A 12,026-nucleotide genomic window follows, 5' to 3' on the forward strand; every position below is an offset into this window, starting at 1 on the left:
AAAAGTGAAGATACCTTTATTAGTAAAAAAAGGATTCTTAATTTGGAATCTTAAATTTGGGATGGTTTAGTTTAGTTTTGGTGATGTTTCAAAATACAATTGTACTAATTCTTTATTCATGATATAGAAACATACTGTAGTATGCATCTTGCTGGCTTGAATGCAAATTTATATGATTTCTTTATTTGTTACAAAAAATTTAGATAGATATGAGCTTTGGAGACCATAAATTCAATTGTGTAATGCAAAGTCAGATGGTATACTTAAATCTATGTGGTCCAAAATGCTACTGTAATGCTACATAATGCACACCATCAAATAACTATTGGAACACAAAACCGAAAACAGAGAAGAGAAGAAGTTGGCTTTGAGAGAAAGAAAGAATGATAGTAAATGTGCAGAAACAGAATGTTAGAATTAGAGAAAAGTGTATGCAAGAAAAGGGAATTCAATCTTCTTCATATTGATCAAGTTACACAAGTTGCCATTTATAGTAAGCTAGTGACTAACTAACTTAACAGAATTTTGAATTATTACTATTTTTAACAAAAGGAACCCTTCCCTTCATCGATAGACACAGGGTCCAGCTCCATTATTTTCACCATCTCAAGTGGCAAGTGGTGAAGCATCTAAAACCAGACCCTGATGCGGACGGTTATCAACCACCATATTCAGATCATGCTTCGGCGCTTCTTTTACACTCAAACCAAACTTTTCAGCAATCTTCAGAACTTTCTCAAACCCTTTCTTGTCCTTCTTCTTCCTATTATTGCTACCTCTACAATATCTTCTACCAACTTTTAGCATCTTACCCATTTCCAATGCTCCATGCTGCAACTGAGCCAAGGGATTAACTGGGTTCATCAAACATAAGCTTCCATGTCTATGACTAGGATTTTTAAATTCAGGGTTTTGAGAGGGTTTTTGATGAAAAGCAAAGGGTAAAGATTGAAACTTTAAGGCGAGAGGTGAATTGTAGCATCTGGGTTGTGAAGAGATTTTGGAGGCTAAAGGAAATGCATGGACTTTAGATATATTGCTATACATTATATCTGTGTATGAAGTTTTAAAACTGAAACTCAGATACAAATATTAAAACTGGATGCAGCAAATGGTGAGAAAAAACTAAAGGATTAAGGAATGAAGTACTATATGATCTGGGAAGAGGTGGGTTTCAAATTTTTGCACGTTGGGATACATGTAATTTTAGTTTAATAACTCGCATCGTCTTACCTGTTTGTCTATTATAGTATTATCACAATGTGAGCGAGGTATGGCTTTAATGTGTAAAAAAACTCAACCACAAAAAATTATGATATAATAATTTAATGCCTAAAAATTAACTTTGATTTTTTCAGTTTTATATAACAGATCAATATGTTATTAATATGTTTATTCGTTTTCTTTGTTCATTTTCTTTTTATTACCTACCGGATTTTGTGGTCAAATCTTTAGTCATTTTGCAGAACTTGAGAATATATTTGGTCGGGTGAACTGTGCTAACTGGCACTTAAATTTGATTCACAGACATTACGAGGTAGAGGAGACGTGCCGTTTTACTATTGATGATTAACATTATAGCTGACTAGCGTGTCAACCCGCTTTCCTATTGTTTGTAATGTGTATTCTACCTATTAAGTTGTATTATATATTGTAATTTGCAGTTGAATATATATTCGTTTGAGATAATTGTTCAATCTTAAAGAAATGATATATATACAATTGTGTTCATCAAGAATAGAGTCTTGATCTCTTCACTTAATTTTATTTTCTAGCGTGTTAACAGACACTACCGGATCTGTCAACCCAATTTCCTATCGTTTGTATTGTGTATTCTACATTTAAAAGTGATTTTTTGTCTAATTAATTAAAATCTATTGAGTAAATCTATTGCATTGGTCACAATGTATATCCATTAAATTAAAAATTAGGAATGCATGAAATATATTGCATTGGTCACAATGTATGCCATTGAGTAAAGAGTATGTGAATATTTGACATTTAAAACATCCAGACTACACGTTACAAACAATATGAAAGCGGGTTGACAGACACAGTAATACCTGTCAACACGCTAGAAAATAAAATTAAGTGAAAATGTCAAGACTCTATTCTTGATGAACACAATTGTATAAACATCATTTCTTTAAAATTGAACAATTACCTCAAACGAATATATATTCAACTGCAAATTACAATATATAATACAACTTAATATGTAGAATACACATTACAAACAATAGGAAAACGGGTTGACACGCTAGTAAAGATAAAATTAGAAGTTATAAAATGAAATTAGAAGTTATAAAATATGAAATAAATGTTCATTGGTATAAGTATATATAAAGATGAAATTAGAAGTTATAAAATAAAATTAGAAGTTATAAAATATGAAATAAATGTTTATTGGTATAAGTATATATAAAGATGAAATTATAGAAGTTATAAAATATGATATAAATGTTTAGTAGTATAAGTATATGTAAAGATGAAAGTATAACTTATACAATAAAATTAGATGAAATAAAATATGAAATAGAAAAACCCAAAATAACTTGATGAAAGTTAAGTTAGGTTTTTCCTTTATTAAGTATTATAGATATGCAACTTATAGTTAATATATTTGAGGTGGTTATTTAAGATTATATGATTTTTTTAAATTAAATTTTTGAAGGGCAAAATAGGAATATATAAATTATGCCATGGTGGTGGTTACATCATGTTTTGGCTTTATATATAGTATAGATATTGCGATGCAATGAAAAGAAAAGTCATTCATTTTGAGATTCACATTAAGTGAAAGCTATTACAATGTCATTTGTAGGTACATTAAGATATCTACATTATTCATAATTTATATTATTTTTAAAAAACTCAATAATGATTAAATATAAATATTAGATGATATAATGAAAATATATATTTTCTTTTAAAATATATTTTTATTGACATTTATAATGTGTGAACCTTTTTTTTGACATTTCTAGAAATAACTTGAAAAGTTATATGTATATGATATATATTGCCAACGTATATAGTATAATATTATCATAAAATACCCCTATCTTTATATTGATATTTAATAATTATATTTTAAATGAGCTTTATTAAAAAATAATATAATCATAATCAATGTGATTATTATATTTATTGTTTTGAAGGAAATATATTTTAAATTTTATTCTAATTAATATATAACAAATATATAATTCTATGTATCTTTTCAGTTATATAATCTATCGCCCTTTCTAAACATTTTTTATAAAACTAAGTTAACATTTTTTGATGTGATATAACTAAGACAATCATTTTATATTATATGATACTTTAATAATAGTACCAGTAAAATTTTGGATTGAGGCTTGGGAGAGTTGAAAAACCTTTTACGAATTTAAGCATATAGTTTAATATTTTATGGGTCATACAATGAAGAATTATTATGGTTTCAAGTTAGGCCAACTTGCATTATTTAGCAAACAGAAAGATGGCAAACAGGTTAAAAAAAGAAGGTAAAACACCAAAGTAAGTATTTAATAATAATAACTCTACATTCATTTGAGGTTTGTCAATACATGAAATTGTGATTTATTCCTGTTGCAAACAGGTTACATTACCCAAAAGGTGACTACTCACAATTTAATATTACATCTCCCAAATTATTCCTTGACATTGCAGAAAAACACTGCAATGAAAATAATGAATGACCCCTCAGTAGCTAAGGCATCACTGCTTCAATTTGTTGATCTATTATTATGCATATATAAATGATTACTATTACATATCTTTTGATCTCAGCAATAACTTTAGGACTCTATTCCCAGATACTGAGAGTGAGAAGCTGCCAATAGAGCTGCTCCAATGCCGGAGCCATCATTAGAATGTTCTATGGCAATAGTTTCAGCTGCTTCATCTCCCAACAATTCATGGATTGTACTCTCCAAGCAAGTTCTGAATTTAGAGTAGTGTTCAAACAATCCTCCATCCAATGCTACCACTGATTTTGAATTCTCCCCTGCCTTAACTGTGTCTCTTCCAATTTTCTTAAGGATGCCCAAAATACCGCCAGCAGCAAGGCGAGCCCCGCGATAAGCGACGATGTCACAGATTTCCACAACAACCTTCCTCACTTTCACGGACGTGTTGGATATCTGACAAAAAGGAAAGCACTTAGAAAACTATCACATTCCTTGTCGGGTTTTGAAATGTAAATTTTGTAATGCCCTTTATCATAATCTGTAAGATTCTATTATGAATGATAGATCCCAAACAATCTATCATCAGTTTCACCTTTTCAAATTCAATTCAGGAGGCATGGTTTTACACTGTGGTCTGCAACCGTAGTTGCAATTTAAGAAGTCTCCAACCGCACAGTGGTGGCAATTGTGGTATACATAACGTAACCCGGAATTTTAAACCAGAATAGGAGGAATGAGGATGTGAAAAAAGATAGGACTATTTCAACAGGGTCAGTGAGCATACATACCTCTAATATATCCTTCAATTTGTTTCCAACCACTTTCAGATCTGGAGATGTGTCATGGTGCATGGCAGACATGTCAGGTGTCCTAATACAAAAGATGTCAAAATTCTTGAAAGCTCTAATACCAAAAAAAGAATGTGTTGCAATTTGCAGTGACATATATACAACTAAAAGGGCAAAACAGGTGACATTAGCATATAAAGGAATGAAAGTGAAATAATGAAAATTAACGCAATTTCTATGCTTGTCCTCCATTTCACTTTTTTCATATCCTAACCTCTCCTATCAACCACCTACGCGAACTAAAAAGAGGCAATGGCAACCCAATCTTGTAATGCAGCACTCTAGTGCTGATAACAAGTTTCAAAGTAAATAAAATGTTACAAAAATGTGTCAATTACTGGCTACCAATTATAGACACAGAATGTATCAATCAATCCTGTGAAATGCATAGTAAAGAAGGATTAGCACTCCAACATGATCTAAGATGGTCCATGTGAAGAAGTCTGAACAGAGCAAACATCTTAGTTTGCTCAGCTTTCTATGCAATTCAAGGAATTAATATGAAGGGCAAGAATTAGAATCATTGTCGGCAAGGTATGATATGAAAGAAAAAACCACCTACAGAAGGCAATGTGGCAAATATAAACAGGTATCATCCTAGACAAGTAAAAGTGACTGTTTGGTGGTATAAATTATCATACCTAAGTATGAAAGGAACTCTCAACTTGGGGGGGACAGTATCTCCAAAAAAGTCGGCTTCTTCAGCCATCTTCAGTAAAACTCTTCTTACAATGTCTCCCAAATACATACCCGAAATCAACTTCTCAAAAATCTGCAAACATTAGTGGAAGAATGTTACAGATTCATGTCAGTCATTTTAATTAATGAATATGATGGAAGATAATTACCTGTTCCCCAGGGTTTAAGCTCTCAGCATCTAGAGCTTGATCATATTCAGTTAGAGGAAGGTGCGTGGATCCGAAATTACCCCACTCCGTGTTTATAACCTATATTATTTAGAAGTAATTAGCACACTTTGGCACCAGATAATCATTTCCTGCCTCTATGTATAGCATGAAAAACAGTTCTATCATGCAAGAAATTAAGAGTCATAACCTACTTAGTACTTACGATTAGGAGTGACAGATGGTTGGATTAGATTGGATAGCAATAAACCACTTAAGATACATCAGGATTGGTTTAAATATAGATGGATTGGATAGATAAAAAATGAATGGATTTTATTGCCGGACCTACTCACCATATCTCCTGATTTTGGATGAAGACCTTGCCATTTTGGAATAGCATGAGAATGTTCTACATATGCTGCATTTGTCCCGGTACCAAGAATCACAGCAGCAACGACATCCTGATTGTGGAATTTGCCTCCAGCTAATGTTCCAATGGTATCATTAACCTAGATCACATAATGAGGTTAGGTTTTTGTTTCAGATTAAGAAATTAAGCAACCAATAATTTACCCAAAAACAACACTATAAAACCTTATACTCCAAATTTTCTGTCTGACACAAACTACAAATTATGATTCACAAGTTCTGACTAGAAAAAGAAACTCGGAATAAAGAGAGGAGAGTGAGAGTTACCAGAGCTGCAACCCGCATATCCAGGCCAATTTTTTCCATGGACTTGGTTAGTTCTCCCACCACATCTTCACCAACCTACAAACAACCATATAAAAAAGTGGCTGTCAGATTATCATGCTCAATGAGAGAACTTTCGAGGAACAAAGAAAACTAGTAGAAGAAAGTTCTCTCTTCAAAAAGACTTCATAAAATACAAATCTGAAAACTAATAAGGTAAGCTTCGAAATACCTGGAGCACAAAATAAATTCTCTAGAGTCTAGAACATGCATCACAATATAATAAAGATAAATGATGACAAGAAAGAATGGCAATACAAATAAAATTTAACATAACACAATAAAGGTAATTTTTTTTACCAAATCTTCAATATTGAAACCCTTAGTCCACCTTATTAAAGATCCAGATGAAATTGATGTTTGCCTCACAGGGAATGAGAACGTAAAACCCAGTTCTCTTTGTCTGCCATTGGGAAGATGATATTCATCAGGTTCTGAAGCAACAAACTTTGCAAGAGCTGATGCTATAAAATCAAATAACCCCTGTAACAAGATAATGAATATATATATCAGAGGGTATGCAGGCTCAAATACTAATACATTTTCTCATAACACACTTACATCTGCAGTACCAATCATCAAATGAGGAGGAATTGAAACTTCTTCGAACTCTTGGCCGATAACTCCCTTATCTTTCCCACCTAAATGTACACGAAGGGCACGGAAGTTTGTGCCACCAAGGTCCAGAGCATAATAGAGTCCTTCCTCATCCCTGCAAATCATTATTATATAACAAAATAAAAATGGTAAAGAAGTTATTTTTAAAAATTAATAATATTTGTTTGATAGTTTTGCATAGGTTAGAGGTTGAGTTTCGGCACAACGATAATGGGTTTGATGAACAAACAGGTGGACCATTTATGATACAAATAGATAACAAGATTGGTTGATTAAGAAAATGATAAAATAATGTCAGTTTTAAAGAGCAACAAACAGTATCATATGAATCATTAGACATCAGCATTCATGCTTGAGTTCTTCTATCAACACCTCAAAACCAATGGACCATCTTCTGACTATTTACACTATGGGTATGAGCAGTGATTTTCTCAGCTGTATATATATTAGCAAAACAACAACAACCAAGTTTTTATCCCATTAGATGGTTCGACTACATGGACGGAACGATGCCGTAATGTTGTATTACAAATCATGTTCATCGATAAATCATTGATCTCTAAGTCTTTCTTAATTGTTTCGCGTATGCTTTTTCTTGATTTCACTCTTCCACCAAGAATTGGACTAACTTCCATTTAACCTAATCCCCTCAAGGTGTTTCTCCTCCACACATCTCTAAACCACATAAGATGTGATTCTACAATAGGAGATATTCCAACATTCAAATTAATACATTCATTTCTAATTTTATCTTCTCTAGATAAAATACATAAACAAAAATAGCCAAACAGAAATGTATTAAACATGTCAAATAAAACAACAAAAACCAATCAAAAAATAAAAAAAGATAGCCCTCAAATCAGACATCAAACTTGATCCTTGACAGTTTCAAACAACACATATCTCTTACTCTTTTAAATATAAAACTCAGAAAAAATCCATATAATAAAAACCACACACATTTTATTGTGATATCAAAAAACAAATCAATAATAAAAAAGATAGAGAAGATAAATCTACAAACCCAGTTGGGAGATTATCAACATAGCTGATCAACATCTTCAACTTGCTACCACCTTCAGATGCAAGACCAGCATGCATCTCCACATCCATTGCATCACCCACTTGTCTAAGTTTCGCAATTGGAGTCTCACATTTTCCCTCAAACTCCTTCAATATAGCTATCACTCTTGCCCACTTCGCCGAACATCTCATACGGTGGCGCACCACCAGCGCCACCGCAGCAGACACAGCAGCGGCGGTAACAACCGCAGCTCCAATTGCAACCTTACCCATCAGTTAAAAAAATCTGAATATGATAAAGTCGGAAACTTTATTGTTGAGAGTAAGAAAATCCAGAATTGGGTGAATCCAAAATTTGTGGGAAGGTTAAAAAATTATTGGTGATTGGTGAGAAAATGATAGTGGTGTTAGTAGGTAGAATGAGAAAATTGATAGAGGAGAATTATAAAGAAAAATAAAATTCTATAATGTAACAATGTGAAGTGAGGGATTTAAATAGAAATTATGTAACAGCGTAATAAAAATGGAAAATAGGACAATACTTAAAATAGATTGATTTGAAGCATTTTTTGTTGGACAAAAAACAGATTTTCCTGAAATAAAAACTGACAACAAGTTTATGATGCAAATAAATAACAAGATTGGTTGATTAAGTTGCCAGCAATAAATTGGACCATTATTAGTGATGAGGTTGAAAGGTTTTATGAACAAAGTTAGGACAAGTTAATTAAACCATACATAAGAAAATTGGATTTTAATTAAAACAATAAATAGAATCTTGTTAATTGTCAAATCTCAATTTTTAATTCCTCCCTCCTTTCTTTTATTGTTTATATAGCCAGCTCCTTCTGCTCTCAGTTTCTTTTATTGCTAAATAATATATTTAGTCCTCATAGTTTGTATGAGATTTTTTTTTCCAGAACTAATTATAAAATTATGTAACTAAATTCTTTTGATAAAGAATGAATATCCTATTTTATTTCGGTCTTCAGATTTATTTTGAACCCTCAATTTTATTAAGACATACAAAGTTATATATTATCAGGACTTCTAAATTTTACCAAATAGTTATATTGTATAATCACGACTTCTTTATTATAATTGTATGAGACTATCACGATTTCTAAAAGGTGTACAAATGCTTACTAAAGACCAAATTTGTTGGTCAAACAATTATTATAAAGTAGTTCGTTTTGAAACATGTGATATTAGCTTTGGCGAAATATTACTACCAATGTACCTCCGCCCCACTGTAATGTTTTAATTTCTTTTTCCGAAACATAAAAGCAAATAAATCAGTCCTAAAAGATAACTTGTTTGATAGAAAAATCCGAAGAGCACACATACTTGACTTCAGGCATATGCACGATTTTCACTCTTCCCATTCTCATAAAAAACCATTTGCTATATAAAAATAAAAAATCATGAAAAATAGACAATGCCATAAATTTTATACATTAATCTACTGGGATACGATTTTCTTTGTCACAAATTATTACTATTCTATTTGTCATGACACGTGTGATTATCACAATTTTTTAGGTAAAGAACAGGACATAAATAACAAATCTTTTAATCTAATATTTTTTTGTAATATAATGAGTTGGACAACTTCATTACATTCTTATGATGTTAACTTTTAGTGATAATGTTGATTCTGAGTAACAAACATAACATATAATAATATTTTTATTTTTTTTATTTTGAAATTATATTTTTCACTGAAGATATGAAGAGAAAAAACATTTAATTCTTCATTACTAGAGATGTCTTATTTAGAATTAATTTGGACTAGTCATGTAACTGACCCCAAGTAACCAACATTACCATTTCAATACACCAATTAGGGCATACATTAAACATTTATATTTATTCGATTCACCAATGATTCCTGCATACCAGTCACAAACAATCATTATGTTTTTGTGAAAGAAAATGTTGTTGGTTATCACAAAAAGATTTTCCTTCAAGTAGCAAGAATGAACTTGTTGACAAAGAATAATTATTAGATTTAATATGTTTATACTGACAGTATAAGTGTTTTGATGATATATTAATAATGTAAAAAAATTTACATTGACGATGCATAAATTTTAAACTTATAATTATTTACCAACAAAGAGTTTATTTAATTATATAAGGTATTATTGGATCTCTATTTGCTAGAATGATAATAATTATCTATGCAGTGATATTTTTGTCTTGCAAATTTGCAATTTGTAGTGTGACCTAATTATCTGATCGATCATTTGTTTTGGCGGGATTGGGCACTTTGATATGGCTCATTGGCTTGTATGATTAATGCTCCCTTTTATTTACGGTTCTAAAATAATAATCAGTCCCATCAAATTAGTATTTCTGTTTTGTTTGCATGACATAACAAAATGGACCATTTTGAACTGGACAAGAACATCTTCACCCTTTTGCTGTGAGAATAAATCTCCCATGTTCTCTCTTGTGTTTGTGCTCACATATATAAATATTCACGCGTCATTACTCCACTAGTTTGGACAAAAGTGTCTTGTCATTGCATTGCACTTTCTTTTGCATTGTGAATACCCATTTTCGTCCGGCCCAGGAAAAAGCCTAATCCATTTCCAAAATAATGAATTTTTCATTTCTAGAAAATACAAATAAAGTATAAGCACTAAAAACAATTTTTAAAAAATATTGTTTGGGCCACCATAGGCCCATGTGTCATCTTCCAAAACAAAAAAAAGAATATAAAAAGTATGAGAAAAATGTTTTTTTAAAGAAAACTAATTTTTGGAATTTTTTAGCATATCATGCCTAAAATCACAATTGAATGCCATAATAACTAATAATAATAAAAATGTTTTTTTATTTTATTTTCGGAATTCAAAAAAAAAAAAAAATAAAAAAAAAGGGTTATTTATGAATTTTGGATAAAACATAAAAATAAAGTAAAAAAAATATATTTCAAAATCTCTAAGTTATTTGAAATTTGAATTCAAATTTTCAAAATTGAATTTCAAATTTTAGAGTTAATGGTGAATCAAACTAGGCTTATTAGGCTTATTGTGATTCCTAAATATCTGTATAAGATTTTATTGAGAATTAAAAAGATAGGCAAATGTTTAGGGATTTTAATTTTGTTGTGTTTTTATTATAAATAGAGGTTTAGGACAATAGTAGAGCGGAGCTTGTTTTACACAGTAAAAACACTGCCAAAATACCCTAAGGTTCCCCAAACCCCTTGCCAAACACGTCCAGAGAGAGAAAGAAAATTGACTAGAGAAATATTCCCGTGCGCTTGTGTCCACCGCTGTCTTCGTGCACCCATCCCAGGATCGCATCACAACCGTCCAAGCCGCAGACTTTTTTTTGCATCACACGCTGACTTCGCTGTAGCCAATCAGGCAGTGAAACGTTACCCAAGCTCACCAAAAATTGCCGCACTGGATACTCATCCCGTGTGCACTCGGGATCCCCTGTAGGCGCGTCCACGTAACCTATTGTGCGCCCTTTCCTTCTTCCAGCCACGCTGCCCCACGTCAGCGGGTGCACTCTTCTTCCGTGCGCCCAGCAACACAGGATCAGGACCCTATCCCAGACGCCTGGATCCACCGCAAGCGGTCTCACGGTATAGCTGGTGTACCCTTCTCACTAGCGAGTAGGACACGGACACGTGTCCAGGCACTGCATTCCTCCATCTTCATCCAGTAACGCGGTGCCACGCGTCCTGGGCATCCCTAAGCGCTCATACGGGATCCAGGCTTTCACTGTGTAAAAAATATTTATTTTCTTGGCATCCAGGTGAGTTTGTATATTTTAATTCATCATTATTTGCTTGTTATAAGGCTGATATTAAATTAAATAATTGATAAACTTGTATATAATGAAAGTGCATACTTTAGGTTTAATTTGTCTATAGAATAATAGATATAACATTAACAACAAAAGAATTTCATGATAGAGAATAACCCATATTGGTTTTTTTTTAAGCAGACTGTTTTATTCATATTCATTTCTCTTTAAATAACGTTATTATTCCATATTCACATTTTTTAATAAATACAGAACAATCATTAGTAAAATCAATTAACTTAGCATAACATGTTACATACCATACTATGGGCACAACAATTTCTTTCATTTGTTATAGGTTACTTCATTAATCAAGTTGGGATGATTGTCTTGAAGATTTATAATTTTTTTCTCTTTTTCGTGTCTCTGATGTAAATAACGAAAATAAAAATGTGGAATTTTTATAAATAAGT

The 12,026-nt window shown here is 31.7% G+C and overlaps 2 protein-coding genes across 2 annotated transcripts in view; both read right to left on the bottom strand.

Moving 5' to 3' along the window:
• Positions 1 to 1,058, bottom strand: part of LOC109349832 (rRNA methyltransferase 1, mitochondrial-like) — a 2,562-nt gene extending 1,504 nt beyond the window's left edge. Inside the window, 2 exon segments of the mRNA XM_019590833.1 lie at positions 547 to 614; positions 616 to 1,058. Of these exon segments, the coding sequence (XP_019446378.1) occupies positions 547 to 614; positions 616 to 1,047 (500 nt within the window). The 5' untranslated portion in view covers positions 1,048 to 1,058.
• LOC109349831 (hexokinase-1-like) lies at positions 3,511 to 8,235 on the bottom strand. The gene is made up of 9 exons (XM_019590831.1): positions 7,787 to 8,235; positions 6,706 to 6,856; positions 6,445 to 6,627; positions 6,088 to 6,162; positions 5,745 to 5,900; positions 5,392 to 5,490; positions 5,185 to 5,315; positions 4,484 to 4,565; positions 3,511 to 4,148 (listed from the first exon to the last, which is right to left on the bottom strand). Exons 1-9 carry the CDS (start codon positions 8,056 to 8,058, stop codon positions 3,804 to 3,806), a joined length of 1,494 nt encoding a protein of 497 aa, XP_019446376.1. The 5' UTR covers positions 8,059 to 8,235; the 3' UTR covers positions 3,511 to 3,803.

Source organism: Lupinus angustifolius, chromosome LG06 (assembly GCF_001865875.1).
Source record: "Lupinus angustifolius cultivar Tanjil chromosome LG06, LupAngTanjil_v1.0, whole genome shotgun sequence".
NCBI classification, from domain to species: Eukaryota; Viridiplantae; Streptophyta; class Magnoliopsida; order Fabales; family Fabaceae; genus Lupinus; species Lupinus angustifolius.